This window comes from Cervus canadensis, chromosome 14 (assembly GCF_019320065.1).
Source record: "Cervus canadensis isolate Bull #8, Minnesota chromosome 14, ASM1932006v1, whole genome shotgun sequence".
Lineage (NCBI taxonomy): Eukaryota > Metazoa > Chordata > Mammalia > Artiodactyla > Cervidae > Cervus > Cervus canadensis.
Genome location: NC_057399.1, coordinates 61910374 through 61934023, shown reverse-complemented (window position 1 = coordinate 61934023; position 23650 = coordinate 61910374). Strand labels below are relative to the sequence as shown.

General features: G+C 50.7%; 1 protein-coding gene across 4 annotated transcripts in view; it reads right to left on the bottom strand.

Moving 5' to 3' along the window:
• Nucleotides 1-3818: 3818 nt before the first annotated feature.
• SH3RF1 (SH3 domain containing ring finger 1) overlaps nucleotides 3819-23650 on the bottom strand; it is a 154364-nt gene continuing 134532 nt past the window's right edge. For 3 of the 4 annotated variants that reach the window (XM_043486424.1, XM_043486425.1, XM_043486427.1), the window contains exons 8-12: nucleotides 23055-23225; nucleotides 20412-20671; nucleotides 19230-19534; nucleotides 14008-14300; nucleotides 3819-5729 (exon numbers count right to left, since the gene is read on the bottom strand). In XM_043486424.1, the coding sequence (XP_043342359.1) occupies nucleotides 5561-5729; nucleotides 14008-14300; nucleotides 19230-19534; nucleotides 20412-20671; nucleotides 23055-23225 (1198 nt within the window). In that variant the 3' untranslated portion in view covers nucleotides 3819-5560. The remainder of the gene's footprint in view (nucleotides 5730-14007; nucleotides 14301-19229; nucleotides 19535-20411; nucleotides 20672-23054; nucleotides 23226-23650) is intronic. The other variant, XM_043486426.1, reaches the window with a different exon arrangement.

The following is a 23650-nucleotide window of genomic DNA, read 5'->3' as shown; positions in this document are numbered from 1 at the left end:
GACATGCAGGTCAAGGGACCCTTGATACTTCAAGGGCCAAAGGGAGCACGTGAGGTCCGGGAGATGGAGTCTGGCCAGCAGAGAATTCTTGCTCATCCACCTGGATGACAAGCTCGTGCGGCACACCTGCGTCTGTTTGCTGGGTGATGCAGGGCATTGCGGGGGGTTGCCAACAACTCAGCTGGAAGTGTCCACATGAACACCTGGACCGACAGCACCAGCAGAAGCCTGCTTGTCTCACACCCGTCCTCGATGAGCCCCAAGTCTGGAAGCCTGCACCGTAAGACTCTTACGGTGGTCTTTCCCCTGGCTCCAGACCAGGGCAGGGGTTTCTCAGGGTTCTGCACTTGGGAACACACACAGGGGCCCCAGAAGAACCTCACTGCTGATCTGGGTATGAGTATATTTTATCTTGGAAGGTCTTCATGGAATCCATTGTACCATGAAACAAGTCAGCTGGCTCTCAAGTTCTCAAAGTAACGGAGGAGTCAAAGCCGACCCTTTGTGGACAATCACGTCAGGCACACCCTGGGCTCTTACGGACAGTGAGCTTTCACTCACAGCAGCGGTGGACACCTGGGGCGGTGCTTCTCTTCCTCAGTGATGTCGTTTTTCTGTCTGCTCTTGACCAGTAGTGAGATGATCAATATTTCTCTCTGAAGTGGGTATCCCTTGATTTCTCAGATCTCAACTCTCTAACGCATTTCCAATGTCTGCTTATCCCTCTGACTCTGTGATCCCCACAGGCTGGGAGCCGAGGTTCTCTGTCTGTCCGAGGGGAGACCCAGGGAGGAAGCTGGCACGGGTCCCATCTTGAGTGCTGGAGACCACCGCCCCGGCAATTCCCCTTGTCTCCTGCCAGAGACAGTGCATCAAGCATGAGCTAACAGCTAACGCACGCCTTCTTCCCCACCTCCTGACTTCTCACTAAGCAGTGGAGCATTCTGCCTCATCTTTGTCCCCTACCCGCGTAGCTCGTGACGGCTGTGCAGCTTTCTCTGCAGAAACATCACCAGCGTCCTATTGCTAGACACGGGTTGTTGCCAATAGTTTGCTGTGATCGACAAGATACTGGCATTTAACACTTGACAAATAAGGGCCTCTGGAAAACAGATTCTCAGAACGGGTGAATGCATTTGCAATTTTGATATTTTCCAGACTGCTCTCCCTAGATGTTTTTTTTTTTTTTTTTTTAATCAAATCACATTTTCATCAGCAAAATACTTGCTCCTAATTTCTAATTTTTTCAGTTTCTGATTTCATAGGTGAAAGATATTTCATAATTGTTCATGCACATCTTCATGAGGTAGATCATCATTCAGTATATTTGCATTCATTTTTCGAGGAACCGCTAGGTAATACTGGCATCAGGTTGACTGTGGGTGAGAGATCAGACCACAGTCATGGGGTTTATTCTCACACAGACCATATCTGAAGATGAGTAGTTAAGGTTGGCCTGAAGGCTGGAAGGTTATAAGGATCTCAAGTGTCTTCTTTCTTTCTCTTTCTCCCCCATCATGCTAAAATGTGGCTTCCATCTTAAAGGTCACTTATGACTCAAGATAGCTGCTGGAGCACCAGCCATCACGTCTACATTGCAGGCTGCAAGAAGGAAAAACAAAACAGCCAGAGGGCGTGTGCCTCCTCCCTTTTAGAAGCCTCACAGAAGTTCCCTTTGACACTTCCGTGGCTGTATCTGAAGGAAATTGGAACCTGGGGCCTTTCAGCTGAGGGCATCACCCAGGAATCAGTCAATAAGGGGGAAGAGGACAACAGATATTGAGAGGCAATCGGCAGTTTCTGTCACACATTCTTTGTCAATTTTACTTTTGGATTTTCACTTTTATTGAGTCCCACGAGCTCTTTATATATAAAGAAATCCTTGTCTACCGTAAGACTTACAAATTTTTCCCTACTGTTTTCTGTTGACTTTAAGGTCTTTATCATGTATGTATGTTTTCTGTAGTTGAAGTTATCCCTGTTTTCTTTTTTTATGGCTTCTGGCTTTTAAGTCACACTTAGAAAGGTGTCACTTGGAAGTCTCCCCTGGTTTCTTCTAGTGCTTTTACAAAGGTCTCAGACCCAGAAAGATTCAACTCAAGGTCAAAGCCTTCTGGAACTGAATTTCTGCTCTAAGCTGTGGGCAGCTGCAGCGGCTGCTGGCTCACTGCTCACTCTGCCAGCTCTGGGCTTTAGAACATCACTCAGGTCGTCTGACCCGTAACCATGGTACAGGGTGGTGGCTCAAAGACCCCTGCCACCTGCAGGTCTCGCCATCAGGGCTCCTGGGGTCAAGACGGCTGCAGAACAAGACTTGGCATCAAGTGAGATCAAGCTGCTGTTTTAAAGATAGAAACCTAAATAGCCAAGTCAGAAAGTTAATAAAAGTTACTAGCAGGAAAGACAAGAGAAGTAAAATAAATATTCCCTTGTAAACCAGAAAGAGGGCATTTTCAGACATCCACAGTTCACACCAGCCACCTAGTAGCTCCTTCCAGTCTCTGGTGCAATTCACCACCAGGGGCAGAGCCAGGTGTTCACAGGAGTCAAGGAAAGGCAAGCCCACGCTCAGCCTGGACATGGCAACCCTTATGGGGCATCCCCTCCATTCTGGTGGGTTGGCACATTCTTCTTGGAAAGGAACAATGTGAATAGGTTGCTACCTTAATAAAAGCATCATTTTACTGGCTTGAAACCATTTTTAAAAATTTCACACAGATACACACAATGAGCTTACAACTTACTCTAATAGCTATTAAAAGCATTTCCTAAACTTGAACCCTAATATTGTAAAGAGCTCTGATTGAAATAATTAACTGAGTTTTGGAGGATGAAAACACTGCCCTGTTCTCACTAGGAACAGAAATGTACATGCACCACAGTGGGAAATATCACCTTCACTTGCTCCTTCTAAACGCAGTCAGACTCAGCCAAGGCTACAAGTGTACACTCTGGGAGAATAAAGTGAAATATTTGAAAGCGGAGGTGAAAACAATGCACATGTTAAAGTAGCACTTTTCAATACAGGGCTGTGGTTTCCTCCTCCTCACTGTAACCCAGGGAGGAGACAGGGCAGAAACAGGAGGAAACTAAGTCATCACTGTCTTGCTCGCCTGGTTACAGAGGTCACTTTTGGCAAAACTAAAGTGGCACTAGTGGTAAAGAACCCATTTGCCAATGCAGGAGATGTTAGATATATCGGTTTGATCCCTGGGTCGGGAAGATCCCCTGGAGAAGGAAACGGCAACCCACTCCAGTATTCTTGCCTGGAGAATCCCATGGACAGAGGAGCCTGGCAGACTACAGTCCACAGGGTCACAAAGAATTGGACATGACTTAGCAACTCAACAACAAAAATTAAATTAGGAAAATACATATATTTTTAACCTGGTAGACACAGTCTTTTTAAACTTAGGACTTTTTGGTTTCCAGGGGAGATTAAAGTCACAGTGAGCCTGCAGACGATGCTCCCGAGCCTTGCTGAGACCCACAGGCTGTGCCACAGACGGTTTAGGTCTGGCACTCCCGTAGCTAAGAAAGACTTGCGGAGTCACCAGATGATTCAGCCACCATGAACGGGGAAAGGGCAGCAGGCGTGTCACCCACTCCCTGGTGAGATGCCACACACTCTTTTAGGAGGACTTTATAACCAGCAAGGTTTGCGGACTGGAGGGCTAAAGTCTATCACAGCCAGCAAGCTGACTATTGTAGATGCCGTTTGTCTGAGACACAGGCAAAGAATTTTTATGAAGTAGAAATGATGTCAAACGTGTCCCTGTTTAAAAAAAAAAAAAGAAGAGAAAAAAGTAAAGGAGTCATAAAGTTTGAACATCAAATTTTAATCTTGAACCTTTTCTCCAGTCTTCAAATTATTAACATGAAAAGGAATGATAAACTGCAATTTTATCATTACCCTATCACCAAGTAACAAGCCCTTGTTACAAAGTCTCCATCTACTGTGCCCGAAAACCAACAGAAAACCCATACATTATATTATCTAAGTGATCTATTAACAGATGAAATTTAAACCAACTTCATACCAGGAATCTATTAACAGAGGTACTTCAATCACATAGCTTAAAATATGGAGAAAAGACAGGTAAAAAAGTGATCTTATCTGGTAGTAGTCTTTTTACTTCTTAAAATTTTTATAAAATACACTAATTTCCCAAAATAAAGAATATTATGACACATTGGTGTCAACTTACACAGATGAAAGCTGATGGCAGCTTTTTTTTTCTAGCTGAAGTTCATTTCACCAAAACTTTATATATTACATGAATATCCCAGTATTTTTTTTAAAAAATTCAATACACAGGAACATAATGTACAGTGTCTTATAAAAAATGGTTAATTTAGGAATGATTTCATTTCAACCACATAATATATCTCTTTAAGACCATAAAACTGCTTGCAAGAAGACTCTCAGCTCATGTTTTGACTCCCTAGTTGTAATTCTTAAAGGTAAAAAATGAGAAGGGTTTTGTTTCTGCTTTCTCACAAGAAAACTGTGGTTGCGGCCTCTGCCACTGCCAGGCCCCCTCCTTGGCTCTGCTTCGAGGGGCCCTGAGCCAGGCTGTGTGGCTGGCTGGGGTGGGGGCGGCGGGGGTCGTGGGCTCAGCCCACCCGTGTCCTGCAAGGGGCACAGCCCTGGCCTCGGCCGCCTGGGGACAGGAGCTCGGGGTGACCTGGGCAGACGAGGCGCTGCCCAGGCCAGCCGCATGGCCGAGGTGTCCCCTGCGGCCTCTGTGTGGAGTCCAGCCCCACCCGGGGGTGGGGGGCATGGGAAGCACCCCATGAACGCCTGTGGCCCTCAGGGGGCCCTTCTGCACCACACACGGAGGCCGCCTGCGGTGACAGCGCGGGGACATGCAGGGCCGTCCGCAGACAGGGCGCAACCGCGGTTCTTCGACGTCCAGCCACGGAGCCGAGCCGCTTCTGGGATGCAACTAAACCTATCTCTGAACACGAGCTCCCAAGGGTTGTGCTTTATCCCTCCTCCTAGGAAATCGGAGACCCTCACGATTAAAGTGAGGACTGGGTTCTGGGGTGACTCCAGGCCCAACCAGAAAGACAGGTTCCCACCTCGCCACCCGGGGACTCCCTCAGTGCCCTGGGTTCACTTGCGGGCCCTGACTTCCCAGAGAGACGGCCAAGCGCGACGGCCGGCATCTGTGACCCAAAGCAGGGGAGTGAGCCCGGGAGGGTGGGGCCGCCTTTACCGCAGAGCCAGCAGGGAAGCCCTGGGGCATCTTCTGCACCGAGGGGACTCTGTTGCTCCCAAGAGGGGGTCACCCAGACTCTCATCGGCTACTGTTCCATAAATTAATAACTTCTCAAAATCATAATCCGAAGAATTCATCTATTACAGGAAAAATTCAAGTTTAAAAAAGCAAATAAATTAGTTAAGCCTTGTAAACAGTTGTCCGTCTCAGCTAGGTGCCTCTGTGGAGTGAATGAGACAGCACAAGGCAGGTGGCCGGTGGCCATGGCAAGGGGCAAAGTGCCCGCGGGCCGTCAGAGGGAGGTGGAGACAGACTTGGTCCCACCCCGGCGCTCCTCAGATGTTCTCCACGAAGCTCCCAGGGAAGAGCCCGGTCTTCCCGTTCCGCTGCAGCGTGCCCTTGAACCAGCCGTCCTCCCGCTTCCTGTGCACGAACACGATGTCGCCCTCCTTGAGCTCCAGCTCTGCCTCGCTCTGCGGCGGGTAGGAGACCACCACCCGGTGTCTGCGGGGCGGAGAGGACAGAGATGAGAGACGACAGACAGTCAGGCTTCAGAGCAGAGAGAGATGGTCCATGCGGGGAGAGAGAGGACATGATAGACCGACGAGGGGATAGATGATAGATGGGGCAGAGAACAGATAGATGGTAGATAGACGGGGGAATAGATAGATGATAGATAGTTGGGTGACAGAACAGATAGAGAGATGACACATGCAGGTAGACAGAATAAATGAAAGATAGCTGGGGGAATAGATGATAGATGGCAGATAGACGGGGGAATAGATAGATGGTAGATAGCTGGGGGAACAGACAGATGGCAGATAGATGGGGGAACAGAGATGGTAGATAGATGGGAGAATAGACAGAAGATACATAGTTGGGTGACAAAGAACAGATAGAGAGATGGTACATGTGGGGACACAGAACAAATGAAAGATAGATGGGGAAATAGATGATAGATGGGTCAGAGAATAGATAGATGGTAGATAGACGGGGGAATAGATAGATGATAGATAGTTGGGTGACACAGAACAGATAGATGATACATGCGGGTAGACAGAATAAATGAAATATAGATGGGGGAATAGATAGATGGTAGATAGATGGGTGACAGAGAACAGATAGAGAGATGATACATGGTGGGGAGAGAATAAATAAAAGATAGATGGGGGAATAGATAGATGGGGGAATAGACAGATGGTAGATAGATGGGAGAGTAGATAGATGGTAGATAGATGGGTGACAGAACAGAGAGAGAGATGATACATGACAGGCAGACAGATTAAGTGAAAGACAGATGGAGGAATAGATAGATGGGGGAATAGACGGATGGTAGATAGGTGGGGGAATAGACAGATGATGAGGGGCGGGAGGAGGCAGGGAGAGGATGATAGATGATGGAGGGAGGGGAGGAGGGAGGCAGAGGCAGATGATAGAATGATGACAGGAGAAGTGGGGGAGGGAGAGGGAAGGTGGGGGCTCAGTTACAGCTGCTCAGAGTCGGGCAAAGCCAGTGTGCATGCCTCAGATGTTGACAGAGCACAAATCTGCCTACGATGTTGGTAAAACGACTCACACCGCTACCTTCCCCTGTGGAGTGGAGACCTGCTGTGACCAGCGCTTAAACGTGCATAAAGGTCCACGAGCAACCAAGGACTGAGCTGGATGAGGCTGGACTCCAGGGAAACTCTTCCTTACACACCCAGCTCTTCTCAGGGCAGCTTGTCCCAAGGTTCACACAAGGAGCGGGGACTGGGGCCACCTGCTCAATCTACCGCCAGCCAGGAGGCTGGGGCTCTGATCGCCACGGGTCAGACATATTGTCTGCTCCTCTGAGCGTTCTCAACTCAAGGGTCACTGGGAAAAGGCGTAATTATCATTTCAAGATTCCCAAAGCCTGGCTGGTGTAAGGTCATCTACCCCCTGCTTCCAGGCTTGTTTCCTTCTGCAAAATTATGCTGAAGATTCACGGAAGCCAGAGCTGTGTTTCACCCTGTGTGGTCTCTGCCTACCTGTGTGACCAACAGAAGCCTGCACAAATGATGATCTGGGGTACTGAGGCAGGGTCCTAATGGGTGTGCGGTGGCCCCCACTCTGCTGTCTCCAGGAAACCACCCACGCTGCCAGGCGACTCACCCCCCCGCCCCCCCCCCGCCCCGTGCACAGACGTGCAGGCCAGGTAACAGAGGTCTCTTTCCAAAAGTCGGCGGCAATGTGAGCAGCCACCTGGAAGGGGTCTTCTCTTCCCACTCAAGCTGTTGCAAGACTGCAGCTCAGGTGGACGTCCGGACACTAACCTCAAAAAATGCCCTAAGCTGGGACCATCCCTGTAAGTCATCTCCAAAGTCCTAACCTCCAGAACTGTGAAATGATACATGTTCACAGTTAATTTAAACCTCTGAGTTCTGGAGTAATGTGTGACACAGCAAAGGATAACTTATAAACGTGGACACACCTCTGTCACTGGCTGATGCTAATCAATGAGTATTAAGCTATACAAGTGATTGAGTTTCTATTCTCATTTGGTTCTCAAAGTCAGAAAATGAACTTTGAGCCTAAACGGTGACCCACTCCACTATTCTTGCCTGGGAACCCCGTGGACAGAGGAGCCTGGGGGTACAGTCTACAGGGCTGCCAAGAGCTGGATGCAACTTAGCAACTCAACAACCACAACAGAGCTATAAAAGCAGCTGAGTTTCTACTCTCGTTTGGTTCTCAAAGTCAGAAAACGAACTTCTAACCTCCTAGGACTCACTCTTAACAGCACATAGAGAATGTCATGGCTGAAAAAATGGTCGTCAGAACTGGTCTACAGAACTGCCCCAACCTCATGAAACCCATCGGAGCACAGTCCTTCTGGAGGGTCACTGGTTTTACCAGCCTCCAACACACAAGGACCAGAATCCATTCATGCGAGGACCTGAGCAAGAGCCTCAGGCTATGACTCGATTAATAAAGGCATCTCTACACAGGCCCAGCGGCCGCCTGGACCATTCCCGGGTGACTCTGGGCTTGGGAACCAAGTTACCGCTCAGGATGTGGAGCAGAAGCGCAGCACAGAGGCTGCCTGGCTGTTCGTGAGAGGTCCTGGGAGGCCAGACACAGGACAGGCTGCGAGCAAGCCTGCGGGTGGGTGGGGAGGCCTGGCCTCTTGTGAGAAGCGGACCTGCGGCTCATGCTCAGAGCAGCTTTTGCTTGAGGCTCAGTTTCCTCATCTTTGCACTAGGACGGCCGTGACCCACACAGGTGTTACCAGTGGGGACAACATGGGTATGATACACTCAACACGTGTCTGTCACAGAGTTCACACCCTGAGCGCCAGGTCCCACCACGACCGTGCGTCTCAGGTAAGAGCGGGCGGGCGCCTGCTGCTTCCAGGAGGTATGGCCTGGAGGACAGCAGTCTGACCATACCCCTGACCAACTTTAGAATGACAGAGTCAGGGTTGTGGAAGCCCTTCTCTGAAAGCTTGCGAAGCAGGATGAATGAGTCCATCGTGGGCTACTCTGGAGGAAGCGATCCAGATGAGAGGATGTCTCAAGTCCGACGCCAACAGGCTGAAGAGCCTGTGAAAAGCCATGTTGCCATCTGGGGCAGGTTAACATTTGAGCAAAGCTTCATAATTACAGAAAGACGCACACAAGTAACTCATCATAATCAGAGCCAATCTCTGATGAAACGTATCGCCCCTGGTCCTCCGCGAGCTGCCTTAAAGGTGAAATGGAACAAAAACTGTTCTTGAAGAAAGTGACTAGATTAACATTTGCATTTTAGAAAATGCACTAAACCAACTCTGTCAAACATTTTCTGAACTAGAACTGCTGCCAAGCTAAGACCACAATCTTCCTACTTGGTCCCCAGGGGAGAGGGTTTTCATGGCTGAGTGACAAGCCTCCTGCGCTGAGAGGAGCGAAAGCCATGACCTTGGACCATAGGGAGACCACCGGCTGCAGCAGAGACTCTGCTCAGATCCTGGCCCTGGCCTGAAGAGTGGTGTGCACACAGATTCCCAACAGGCATGCTCACGACCAATGCTGGGCACAGCGGGCCACCATCCCAGGCATGGAGCAGCTTTGCCCAGTCCACGCTCACTGACCCCAGCAACGTGAGTGCAGCCACAGAGCCCAACACCTCTTGCCCAGCCACGACCCCTCGGGTGTCCTGAGCAGGGATTCTGGGGCGTCCTGAGCCTCAGGCACCATACTTCTCTCCCACAGCGGCCACGGACCTAGGGTCCACCTTCCACGTCTGCACCCCAGGCTCACCGCTCTGCCCCCTCCCACCTGAGCAAAGAACCTGCCTGTCCTCCCAGCCTCCAATCTCCTCCCGTCCCCACTCCATTCTGCACATGATCAAAATGCTAACTTTCTTAACTACCAGCTCGATTTGCAGCTATTTCTCGCTCAACTTTCCTTACAGCTTCCCAACTCCTCGGGCAAGGTTGCTCCCCAGTCTGGCGTGTGAGGTGCTCGAGGGCCTCAGTCTCTCTGCGGCCACAGCTGATGGCTATCCCCATGCACGTGCACTCACAGCCGTGCACCTGCACGCTGCCCCGGGTGCGGCCGCTGCCCCCAGCCCCAGGCCTGGGCTCACACGGTCCCCCGGGGGCTCCCTCGGACAAACCCGAGCCCACCCACGCCCAGCAGGCTCTCAAAGCCGTGCTCCGTCTGACCCGCGACTGAAGGAGACCTCATCCCTGACCAGAGTCCAGAAGCCCTGGGCATGGTCCTTAGCACAGTACACACGGCCATCCTCCATGAGAACATCCAATGACGAAAGGAAAGGTTTAATTGTATAGCAAAGTGATTCTTCCAAATGTACAACGTTCCTCAAAAAGGAATGACATTCTGACAGAGGTTACCACATGGATGAACCTTCAAAATATTATGCTAAGTGAAATCAGTCACACACAATTCCACCTATGAGGTGTGGAGACTAGTCAGACCCAGAGAGACAGAAACTAGAAGGGGGTTTGTCAGGGGCTGGGGAGGGCAGGAATGGGAAGCTAGTGTTTAACGGGGTGATGAAAAGCTCTAGAAATGGATGGCAGTGATGGTTATACTACAATGTGAATGTACTTAATGCCACTGAACTGTATACCTGGAAAAAAAAAAAGGCAAATTTTATGGACATTTTAGCCCAACTTAAAAAAAGATAAATGAATTTAAAAATTAATGAAGGGACTTCCCTGGTGGTCCAGGGGCTAAGACTCCCCACTCCCAGTGCAGGAGCCCGGCCAGGGTTCAACCTCCGGTTAGGGAACCTCAGGCCGCAACCGAGGCCTGGTACAGCCAGACAGACAAATACTTCAAAAAATTAATGGGAGGCGGAAAGGAAGGAGAAGGGAAAGAAGGAAAGACAGGGAAGCAGGGAGGAAAGAAGGAGAAACCATCGAAAGCTACGTGGCTCCTGGCTGTTGGGAGGCACCTCCTGCTCCTTTCGGACAAAGCCGGGGGTGACGAGAGGCAGCTCACAGACCCGGCCCTGAGTGGTGGAATGCAAAAGAGAGATGCCTGCTGCGTAAAGAGGCTCCACGGACACCCCAGGGCAGTCCTTCGGCCCAGGCTCAGCTATTCTGGCTTCTGCTTAGAGGGGCGCTCCTAGTCTTTCATTAGCACAAATTTTCCACTTCCTTAATTTTTTTGGTCTTTCTCATGTCTTCTGTAGTTCACGCCTTTCTGTTTCTAATCTCTCCTGATTTAGCCCAAGTCGCGTGCCCAGGCTCTGGGGGGCAGGGTGCCCACTGTCCTGGTCTGGGTGGGTGACCTCTGCTACTAGTATGTCACCAGCAAAATGAAACTTGCTGCTTTGTAGTTTGCTTGAAGTCTGAGTGACTGACGCTCATTGCTTCCTCCAGAGGGTTCATGTCACAGCCTCAAATTAATCATTTTGTTTAAGCCCAGCTGCCTTTCTATAAATCTATCTCTGTCCAATTTGTATGTTTTTGGTATGGTTCCTGATCAAAGATCAGAGGTCCTTTTCCAATTTAGCAGATGGGCTTATCAGTTTAAATCCTAAACTTAAAAAAATATACGGAGATGACTTGCTGTGTCTCCTTTATCTGTAATTTCTTTTTGTAGGGAAAAAAACTGTCACACATACTTTATTTGCCATCCCTTCTGAAATATTTTATTTCTATGTTCTCTTTGCAATTTCCTAATTATTTTTCCTCAGTCCTTCCAAAATAGAGCCTGCAATATCTGCTTTATTATCTCTGCTGTCATCAATTTTATTCCGCCCCCAGAATACAGTATTTCTTGCTTGTTTTCCTCAGTCTCTCTCACAAACACAAAAGATTCCTTCTGGTCCTCAGAGAACAGGCTCAGCTGACCCCAGATCTGTCCACACACCTCCAGGCGCCTCCCTCCCTCCTCATAATGTAAGACGAGAGCAGAGGTGCTTTCTCCCACTTGGGATTTACGGGGCAGGGTCCCACTTCGAGAGGAAATTTTATGCCTGTTGTCACTGTCATCTGCAGGTGAATCCTATCTCATACTACACTGATATTAGACATTAAAAATATTTCTGTGGAACTCTAGAAGGAAAAATTCTACCAGAAGAGCCCCATGCTCTCGCACTTTGTGGGGGCAGGAGTCGTGACATTTAGACTGTGAATTGAGGACGCTAAGATCCTGAAATGCTTCCTAAATTAGACTGATGTGAAAGCTAACCTTCCCTGCATTTTTAGCATGAAATACTTTTTCTTACGCTGAAATTTTTAAAATCCCAAAAGAGGTAATCCCTAAAATACATCCTTGGTAGTTTTTGAATAACCAAAAAATTTCCTTCCCAGTGGATAAGATAACAGGATAATAGACTGTTTTCCTGTGCTACTTGCTTCCACGCATTTTTCCTGTTGTGTCTATAGTCAGGCAGACCTAAGAAGCTGAGTTAGACACACACCATCACCATCACCGTAGGATGGCAAAAGGCTGTGAGAAGCTGCTAAGGCTGGATATTATATTCAATATCCCACTGAGCACGTGGATTATAAAAGTATAAATGCGGGGCAGAAATTCTCTCCAAAGACCACTTTCCCACTTGTAAAAATGGAAATGCTTCCATAACATACCCAGCAGAGGATCCCTGTGTGCCCTGCCCACGTGATCAGCAGGAAACCTGCCTGCTCCTTGTCTGGCGGGGGAGCCGCCCGCGGCCCCTCCTGTTGAGATGCTCTGGACTGTGGGAGCCTTCTGCAAGCAAGACGACCCGCTGTGAGCAAGGCGCCCCTCTGTGAGCCGGGCTGGGGTGCAGAAGCTTGGAGACTAGCCTCTGGAAAGAGCCAGTGCTGGGGGCGGGGGGCGGGAGAGCCTGGTTGGGGGGTCTGGTACAGTGAAGCGGCCCCCCAGGCAGACACAGGGACACCACCAATGACAGGGGAGCGGGGAGGCTCAGCTTGCAGAGGGACTTGCACTTCAGGGTCGGGGCGCGAGGAACCGCCTCTGTGGCCCAGAGAGAGTAAACGAGTCTCTGGACTGGGTCTGGGGCACAGGCGCCCTCCCTGGAGAGCCAAGAAACACCGCAGGAAAAAGCAGGACTCTTGGGATGAAGGGTGACGTGAACTTGGGGCAAAATCTCAAAGCTTGGCTGAGAGCCCAGTGGATGAGGGGACAGACAGAATGTTTTACAGGTGAGGCAGAACACTTTTCAGGGTAATGTCTCTTTTCAAAACTGGTTTTAGAAGGGTCAGAACTACACAGAATTATTTTGTGTCCCCATAAAAGTGCACAGTGAATGGTGTACTTTGTATTTAAGGCACATAGATTGTTTGATTAATTCTTTCCTGAGTTACTTCTGGGTAATAAAGCAAGCCCCCCAAACTGTCTGAATGCAGGCCTCAGGTCTCGGTGGGTACGAGTGTTCATCTGAAATACAGCGTTCAGGTGGGTTTAAGTCATCGTAAAGTGTAACACTTGACAGTAAGATCTTGAATCACTAACAGAAAATGCTGCCCCAAAGGCGACACCTCCACAGATGAGAAACGTGCTCTGTGTGAGACGCAGGGATAGAAGGACCCGAGATGCAGAGACAGACGGCACCTCCTCCAGCAACGCTTACATACTTGTGCTTAACGTTATGGGAAAACAGTCCTCTAGTTTCAGGGTGCTTCATGCCATCTTCTCAGGCAGCACACCATGCTGCATTTTTAATTCATATCATCCGAGCAGGTTTTTGGTTTTGGTTTTTTGCTCTCGGATCGGCTTTATTTTTTTCCTAACAGGTTTCTGTCTTATTAAGTAGATATTCTCTGCTAACACGCTCCGAGAGCCCCAGTGGTGAAACAGACAGGACAGCTCCTGTCTGTAAAGGCGACTTGAGGCCACAGTCACTGCACAGGGCTCACTGTTCTGAGGGTAAGGGAACCCCGTCATTGGGTCGGCAGGGGTCGGGCCAGGAGAACTCTGCCACATTCTGGCTCAGGAAGAGCCCGAAGAGAACCCTGGGGCACGGAGCACTCCAGCAGCTTTACAACGAGCATTAGTGGTATTCATAAACCTTCGATAAAAAGGGCCAAAGACGAAACGAGGGTGGCTGGCTGGCCGCGAACGAGGAGCCAGGAGAAGGCAGGGACCAGGGCTGCCGTGACCACTGCCCCGCAGAGGAGAGCTCTGGAGACATGATGGAAAGGGGTGAGGATGCAGAGGGGACCGCAGAGATGGAGCAGGCCACCCGAGGGAGACAGGAGCCAGCGCCGGCTGTGGCCGCAGACCCCAGGAAGGAGCCTGGGACGCTGCGGGTGCCGCAGACCTGCCGGCTCCCAGCGCCCATGACGAGAACCCACCTCTCACACACGGCGGGCCGCGCCTCACTGGCCGCGGGGCCCAGAGATGAGCAGGGCTGCCGGGGGGGCGGCGCCACGGGGGCTGAGTCCAGGGAGCAGGCCCTGCGCTGGGGGCCAGGGGCCACGGCGTCCGCATCGCAGGGCCCGGGGCAGGCGCAGGGGGCGCCCGGGGGCCCGCAGGACAGCTCGGCCCCCAGCTCGGCATCCAGCGTCGGTGAGGCCGGTGGTGATCCCCGCGGCTTGCGCTTGGTGGAGGCCCCGGATAGCAGCTTCAGCAGCCCCTTTTTCTCTTTCTAAGAAAATAAAAAAAAGTGCATGGGTTGGAGACACGGTTCTGTTGGTAGAGTTTCAAGTTCAGATTTGAGCTTTCCAAGGGACCCCTGAGGCTGTCTGGGACTCTTGGTCCGGCTCCTGGGGCTGTGTGCTCAACGTCCTTCACCTCTCTGCACAACCCCCACCCACCTGCACATCTTCCCTGGTTCTGGACATTCAAGTGCTTGTCACCAACCTCCATGGAGGTGGGATGAGCAGATGAAAAGGAAGGGAAACCAAAATCCCACCAATTCACTTCCCAGGCTTGGTGAAGGCAAAGTAGACACTTTAGGACAAAATGGAAATTTCGGACGATAGCTTTAATTTCCTGAAATTCTGCCTGTTCTATCTCCAATTCTTGTGTGCTAGACTCAATTAACATAAACCCACTTCCTTTTTAGCATTTTACTCCACAGCCATAGACCTGAGGCTTATCCCTCAAAGGGGATGATGTCTTGATCAGGGTGAAGGGCTAAGTTATATTCACTCATCACCACATTGATGAAATTTAACAAACTGATAATAACAGAAGTCAAACCACATCTGTTGTGCAAATACTATTTAATTAAAAAAACAACTCTGAAGGTGTGAAGTGTTAGTTCCACAGTCGTGTCCAACTCTTTATGACCTCATGGACTATAGCCAGGCTCCTCTGTCCATGGGATTCTCCAAGCAACAATACTGGAGTGGGTTGCCATTTCCTTCTCCAGGGGATCTTCCCCACCCAGGGATCAAACCTGCATCTTCTGTATTCAGGCGGATTCTTTAACAAAAACAACTACAAAATTCAAAAAAAGCCCATCAGTATAATAGAAACATTTTATGTCTCTTTTTGCAAGCAAGTGTATAAATGAGAATTATTCCCATCAACCTCACGCCATAGAAGCCACCTCGTGGATCTTGGTGTCCTGTGGTCTTTTCCTTTTGGTCTTTGCTCTGCTAGGAAACCAGATCTAGGGCTGGCTCTCCTCTGTGCCCAGACCCCAAGTGTCAATATTCTTCTGATGCCCAAGCGCAAGTAGTAACAATCATCATTTTAAATTGCTTTACTAATGTGTCAACTGTGTCATCAAGTCCTCTGACTGAAAACATGGTCTGAAAATGCAACAGTTGAGAGAAATAACCCTTTAGAATGCTCTCTAGGCAAACTGGGACTATTAAGGTCCACTAACAGAGAAGGAGATTTGTGAGCAGCCCTCGAGGAGAGGAATTCTTCCTGAATACTGACTTAGTTCAAACTCAGTAAAATATCCCTTGGGGCGGGGGGGAAATCCATAATAACAGAGTTCAATTAGAGATAGTCTGGCAGGAGGAAATAAAGGTAGCCATTTATCAGATGATCAGTCATCCCTGGCGGTCTGCACCACTGGCCCTATTTACATAACGCGGCCCACAGCACCTGCTGAGCCACAGGGCGGGGGCTCCTCCCCACAGACGTCACGAGGGGACGGCGAGCGGGGTGCCCCGAGCCGCACACCAGACGTCACGAGGGGACGGCGAGCGGGGTGCCCCGAGCCGCACACCAGACGTCACGAGAGGGCGGCGAGCGGGGTGCCCCGAGCCGCACACCAGACGTCACGAGAGGGCGGCGAGCGGGGTGCCCCGAGCCGCACACCAGACGTCACGAGGGGACGGGGAGCGGGGTGCCCCGAGCCGCACACCAGACGTCACGAGGGGACGGGGAGCGGGGTGCCCCGAGCCGCACACCAGACGTCACGAGGGGACGGGGAGCGGGGTGCCCCGAGCCGCACACCAGACGTCACGAGAGGGAGCGGGGAGCGGGGTGCCCCGAGCCGCACACCAGGTCCGACCCGCCGTCCACCTCTGCAGTCGTGGGCACAGGCGAATCCCAGCCTGCCTCTCCCTCCCTTACCTCCTGTTCCCCATGTTTGTTTTCCACATCTGTGACTCTACTCTGCTTTGGAGATAAGTTTGTTTGTGCCCTTTTTCTTTTTATATCCCACACATACGCAATATTACATGACATTCGTCTTTGTGTGTCTGCCGTGCTTCACTCAGTATGAGTCTCCAGATCCATCCGCGTGGCTGCAAACGGCGTCATTTTGTTCTTCCGTGTGGCTGAGTGGCGGCCCACTGTATACACGTACCACACCTCCGTGACCCACTCCTGTGCTGGTCGACACTCAGGCTGTTTCCACGTCTTGGCTGCTGTAAACAGTGCTGCTGTGAACAATGGGGTGCACGTATCCTTCTGAATTATGGCTTCCTCTTGGTATATGCCCAGAAATGGGATTACTGGGTCACACAGTCACTATTTTTAGACTTTTAGGAATCCTCCACACTGCTCTCTGCACTAGTCATCACTAGGGAGCAGTGTACAAGGGTTCCCTTTTCTTCACACCCACTCCAGCCTTCTCATTTGTAGACTTTTTGATGATGGCCATTCTGACCAATGTGAGGTGATATTAATACCTCATTGTAGTTTTGATTTGTATTTCTCTAGTAATTAGTGAGAATTGATTTTAAAAGTTACAAGAAAATATATGCATGGCCTGAAATTCAGAAGGAAATCCTGAAGCTTCAAGAGCAGTGGGTGGGCTCTCCAGGAAGAGGCTCCCAGCACACACTGTAAATCACCCCAGCAGGTGAAGGTGCAGAAGTGCCCGATGATGAAGGCACTTATGTGATGCCCCAGGAAGTGACAGAAAGGCCTCCACGAAAAGATCAGGAGAAGGGCCCCCAAGAAGAACATACCACAGCCATGGCAATTCAAGATGCTGAAGGCCAGAATGAACTTAAACTTACAAAAATGCAAATGACCAAAAAAGCTGGGGGTAGGGTGTGTGCTGCTTTAAAGTTTTGTTGGGAACAGGAGAGACATGGATCTGGTGTCTGGGGTGGATGGTGGTCCTTAGACGCATGAAGAGTCACGTTCAGCCAGACAGGAAGAACAAACCTTGGTAGGAGGGAAACGGGGGAGGAACTGGGATTTGGAGATGAAACCACTTCTCCCAACAGGCTGATCTACCCCAGCGTACTGAGGAAATTAATAGCTGGAACACAGCCGATCTCTGATAGATCCTGGTGAACCTGGGACTAAGGTCAACTCAACAGGCCAAAGAAAGGCATGTGTGGTCCTCATTTTCAGAGATGACCACAAGAGCGCTTGCAGACCACCTGGGAAATGGGGTTTTAGGGGGCCACCCCTAAAACGGGGTATCTGATGAAAGGCTGACTCAGGAAAGGAAGTGAGACCGAGGAAGTCTCCTTCACGAGATGCGGGCTAACAGGTTACAGCAGAAATGGTGAGGCAACTGGGGGACTGTTTGGATGGGAGAACGAGAGACAGCTGGATCTCATCAGGCATCCGCCATGCTCTCTCTGAGTGTTCTGGCAAGACGATGGAGTGATGGGGGTGAAGTGATGTTCCTTGCAGTAATCATGGGTCATTGAGTTTATAGCCATTGGGACAATCTCTTGAATGAACTGGGAACATTCAATGAGGTGGCAGACTTAGAAAGGGAAATTAGAAATCTGTGACATGAAGAATATGGGGGAAAACCCCTCAAGAGTGAAGACTTTAGGAAAAGACGATAACCCTGAACTCCCTGCAGGGATCACGTAGAAAGGAGACCATCGTTTTCTATGCAGTCCCTCAAAACACAGTGTGAAGGTCTGAAGTCACAGGGAGACAGGTGCGTGCTGACGGAACTTTCCAGGAGTTCGAGCTGCCTGAAGACAGCGCTGATGCTCCACAGCAGGACACAGGGCCACAGGGCATCCTCGCAGAGGCCGGTGGCCCCCTGTCAGCAGGGGGGCTGAGCGGGGTAAACAGGTCACTGCTCTACGCTTCTGGTCTCTCCCTCTGGCCCTGATCTTCCTTCCTCACTTAGAAGATCCTTTTGCTTATACTGGGCTCACTCAGCTAATCCACTCGTCTTTAAACCTTTAATTGAACCACATCTGTAAGACCCCTTCTGTAACGTAAGGAAATGTATTCTCAAATTTCAGGGATCAGGACACGGACCTCCTTGGGGGCCGTTATTCTCCCTAGCACAGGCATCCTGCAGATTCTGTGAATTCTTCCTTTGGAGGCCTGGGGCTCCAGAGCCCGATTCCCTGAGACAATGGCCCTGATGCCTTGTCCTGGAACCTTCAAATCAAAACTGTAAAGTAAGTTTACTTTCTGAAGATCCTGGCAGGGTTGACCACATGAGCCGGAGTACAAGTTTAATGTAGTTAATCATAAACATTGAACAGATACCGATCTTTTGCAAAAACACTCATGTCAACTCAACAATTAAATATTAACTTTTTAGTAGGCTGTTAGGTTTATTTCCTTATAAAGCCCTGCTCACAGGCTCCCTGGTCATTTAAACAGAGCGACGTACATGACCATGGAAGCAGGTGTGATCCCACAGCTTCCCAGAGCTGGCGAGCAGTCTGGGGGGAGCACATGGGCACGGAGTGAAGTCACGCCTGCAGCATGATTACCGGAGTCTGCTGCACGCTGCTCTTTCTGTGCGTGTTCAACCACCACACACTCCTCTGTCTCCAGCCCAGCCTCAGGTCAGTCTTTCAAACATAGCTCCCCACTTACAATGTCTTTGAAATTCGGGCCCAAAGGATTTTTATAAGAAAGATCAAGTTAGAAATTAATTTCCCCCTATATCTCAAGTCAAGAGAAAAACTATTCACATCCACACATTATAATCAAATACAGTGCAAGGACAATGAATCAACAAGCAACACTTTGGATCAACAGTTTCAACTCCTTCGTATCCTAAGTGCATTTCTACAAAACAGTTAACCAGAAGCAAAGCTCACTCACCAGGAGGAGTTCAGGGCAGCGAGGGGGTAGGGCAGTGAGCGGCTAGGGGACAAGCCCCAGAGATGAATGGAACCCCACCTCCCGCACCGTGAGCGGGTCAGCAGCCGCCGGGGCTCACCTTGCCGTCTTTGTCTGGCCTGGCTGCCGAGCCGCTGTCAGGAGAGGTGGGTGTCCCTGGGAGCAGGGTTGCGGGGCGGCTGCTGGGTTCAGACTCCAGGGAGGTGGCGGGGATGCTCACTGGGGCTGTGGCACAGGCCAGGGGGCCTCCGACCCGGCCCAGGCTGCTGGCAGCCGCGTGGGCAGGGGGGCCCAGCGGGGCAGAGGGCTGCGGCGACGCCAGGGGGTGGTGGGACTGCCCCGGGGTGCTCTGAACCTGGATAGGTGTCACGGCCGCCGTGGGGCGCTCCTGGCTGTGCGCAGAGACTGGACAGGAAAGAGAGAAGGAAAGTGTGAGCTGGAGCCTCGTTGCTCACAGAGCCCTGCGCGTGTCACAGTGATGAGAAACCACGGTGGTTTAGATGCTCTGACCCTCGGGGGGCCCTGGACATCATCCCCTCCCTGATCCCAGGTCAGCGCCCCACTGTGTCCCATGACACTGTCTGCTGCCATGTCTGCCAGGTGCCCGCAGGGCGACAACACCCAGGGGTGCAGCAGGCCCCAGGCTCTGGCCGAGGCGACACCCCCACACACTTGCAGGGCAGAGCAGGCTGGCCCCAGCGTTGCTTCCTATTCTCCCTTTTCTCGGTACCTCCCTTCCTTCCTGTGGATTTTCGGACAGAACTGAACACGTTTTCTCTATCACTGTTAACCAAGACCCCTGGGACATTCCAAACACTTCAGGAAGAACAAAGCTACTTAAGGTCTGACTGTATCTGAAACAGAGCCGATGTACAGTGATGGTGCTGACGCTGTGCTGGCCCCTGCTTCAGTTATTCATTGTCTTGTTCCATCTCCCTCTGTCAGACTGTCTTTTAAAGTTTCACCTCGCTCTGTCAGACTGTCTTAAAGTTCCACCTTCCTCTCTCAGACTGTCTTAAAGTTCCACGTTCCTCTCTCAGACTGTCTTAAAGTTCCACCTTGCTCTCAGACTGTCTTAAAGTTCCACCTTCCTCTCTCAAACTTTCTTAAAGTTCCACCTTCCTTCCCCTGCCAGACTGTCTTAAAGTTCCACCTTTCTCTGCTAGACTGTCTCAAAGTTCCACCTTGCTCTCTCAGACCATCTTCACATCCTCGCAGCCTCTGGTGCACCAGGTTTGTGGCTGCTCGGGCCCCTCTCCCAGGGCCGCGGCCCAGTGCCCACCTGTCCTTGCAGCGCTCCGGGCCTGGTTGACAGTCATCTGTCCGGACACGTGCAGCAGGACCTTAGCCTGGGGGCTTGTCTGGATGTGAGCTGCCGACACCACGGCCGTGGGGACCCCGGGACCGCCAGCCACGCCGTTCCCCGGGGACTTCTGGGCAGGTCCGCCTGCGGGGGGAGGGTTGGCCGGGACCCCCCCGCGACTCGCTGGGCCAGTCGTCAACATGGGGACTTTGCCTTGGGAAGCACTGGTCACGGCCCTGCTGAGACAGAAACCCAGTCCGTCAGCAAGAGGGAGACAGGACGACTAATGCCAAAGAAAATGATGCAGAGCTTAAAGATGTAACACTTTAGGAATGCGATTATCTGACCAAAGGTGAGAAAACACATTCAAGGAACAGCGGCCCTGAGGCGGAGAAAGCTCTGGAAACATCTGAGTGGGAGAAAGATCGCACAGCACTCCGCTGGTGACGCAGCTTCTCGGCTCGGCTCCGTCTGGAGGTAACCCTCCCCACGGGCTCCAGGGCCTGCACGCTTCCTCTCTGGCCAGTCAGAGCACAGCGTCCAGGCTGGCACAGCTGGGCTCACGTACGGCTTCTCTGTACTTGCCCCGTTTACCGGCACGTGTGCGCACACACTCCTGTGATGTCCCTCTGGCTCCCTTCACCCTACCTCCCCCTCACCTGCGCTTCAGTCCTGTCCTCCCGAGAAGCCTGGCCTCAGGCCCAGGACCTCGGGACTGTCCTCTGTTTCAGGTGGATTTCCTCTGTGACCCTTGATCACAAAACATGATGTGGAGTTTTTTCAGTCAATTTCCAGTGAAATCCTCCCGACTCAGTACAAGTTCCCTGACAGCAGGGCAGCGTGCAATGGTTGTTTCCCACCCTTCCTGTATGTGGTTACAGCAGCACAGCCGGCCCTCAACAAATATTTACTGGCTGAATTTCATTAAATTAGGTTCAGTGTAGCTTTATGTAACATACTTTTTAATATTCTAAATTGATTTAAACAACAGTTCTATAGATAGTAACTTTCTACCAAGCAGAAGGCTTCATTAACTCGAACCTCGTTATTTACCATGAGGAATAACAGAGAATTTTCCATCAGGAAGCGTCTCTCCAGAGACTTTTGATAGTTTGCATTTGAGTCTTAGGAAAATGCTTTCTTCAGAAAGTCGACATGTGGTTGTTGCTTGGTTTATCTCCCTTAGTTGTTGTGGTTTTTGTTTGTTTGTTTTATCCCAGCAGGGAAGACGGAGCTACCATCTTCTGGGCTGTGAATGTAGATTTTAGCATATACCGACAAGAAGGTTTACACTGATGAAAAATCTGCAAGTCTAATTGGAGCTAATGTTCTCTTGCCATCTGCAATGACAGTGATCCTCATTGGATTAGGCTGCCAGGCAGCCTGAGGACTGAGACCGACATCTGACAGCATGTCAGTTCATTCAGCCACTTATTCAAAATCAAGGGCTTTGAGAAATGATTTAACACAATTAAGCTGGACCATTATTAAGAGACCAGTGGCCAAAACCCGGGGTTTCCTCAGCACTGACCCCATTATAGGTCATCACGGTCCTCCCAGAGCAAGCTTCCTCAGTGCCCAGAACGGGTACTAAACTTAAACAAAGTGAAGAGTATATATCAACACATCCAAAGTGCTTGCCTCCTGCTATCCTAGAACAGGTTTCTCAGCCTTGGTGACATGTGGGGCCAGACAGCTCCCTTCTGTGAAGCCTGTGCTTCACATGTGCATGTGCAGGGTGTCATATGCATCCCTGGTTTGTATACATGGGCGGCGAGTAGTACTTGCTCCCCCATCACGACGATCAGAAGCATGTCCAGACACTGCCAAAATCCCCTGGGGAGCAAAACTGCCCTCCCCTGAGAAGGGTGAGGGGCTCATGTCATGTTAAAGGAGTTTCATTTCTGATTGCATTATTAAAAGTAATTGTGAGAATTCAGATGTAATCATCAAGCTATTGGAATACACACCTGGCTTTCAGCACCTCTTCATCGGGTGACCTCAAATTGTTTAACCTCTCCACCTCAACCTGCTCACTGTTGAGTGGGGATAACAGCACATACACCAGGGAGCTGTTTGAGGCCCTGGCGTTAATGTGTGGAACACAGAAGTCTGTGCGCCAGGTGTCACGTAAGCATCACGTAAACCAGAGGATTAATAACATCACTTGTGTTTATGTCAAACAGCACTAATTTCCTAGCAGAAAAATATTGAAAACAGTGTAGCAGAGTCTTCTCACAAGTGACTTAAAGCAAATAATTTAAAACTGACACCTGTATTGGGAAAAATCTACAATTTCACATGTGAAGTGAAGTGAAGTCACTCAGTCATGTCCAACTCTTAGCGACCCCATGGACTGCAGCCTACCAGGCTCCTCCGTCCATGGGATTTTCCAGGCAAGAGTACTGGAGTGGGGTGCCATTGCCTTCTCCACATGTGAAGAGTAAGCTAAAATCTTGAGAATTAGAAGGGACTTTGCAAATACAGGCAGGGACCTCTAAAATGCTGTCTGTGTAACACGTAATTGTAACATGAGAAGGAACTGTGGATAGGCTGGAAATCATGGGAAAGGACAAAGCTTCTGCGTTCAGGGCTCAGCAAGCCGCTTGCTCAGAGCTGTACCTCGTGACGGGGGCCACGTAATTGCCAGGAAAAACCCCAATCTTGCTGGTGTGCATGGACGTCCCCTTGAACCAGCCGTCCTGGCAGCGCTCGAACACGAGAAACATCTCCCCCTTCCGCAGCTCCAGCTCGTCCTCTTTCCGGGGAGTGTAAGGATAAATGGCAACATACCTAGAAGCAGAAAAAGCATCTGACTTCAAGGTGAGTAACAGACATACCACACGATGCGCAGAACTCTTCTCTGGCACGAAGCCTTGAATGTTCTGTACAAAAGTAAATAGAAAGTAGAATCCTTTCATCCGTGGGCAGCCTCGATCACTCTCCACTGAATGGCGGCCATCCACGCTGAAAAGGCAGAAGCTGCCTGACTCCGAACCTCCCCCTGGCCCTCTCAGTGAAAGGTGCTGATCCTGCCAAACGGTACTCATGGGCGATGCCACGCCCCCGTGTGCACACCTGCAGCAGGCCATCACATGCCCACTGGGAAACTGGCCCTGCAGATGGCCCTGGTGAGACCTGGGAAGCAGCCTCGTCGAGGGCACGTGGTCCCAAGTCCCTCCGGGAAGCTCGGCACACAGCCTCCCCGCACACACTGA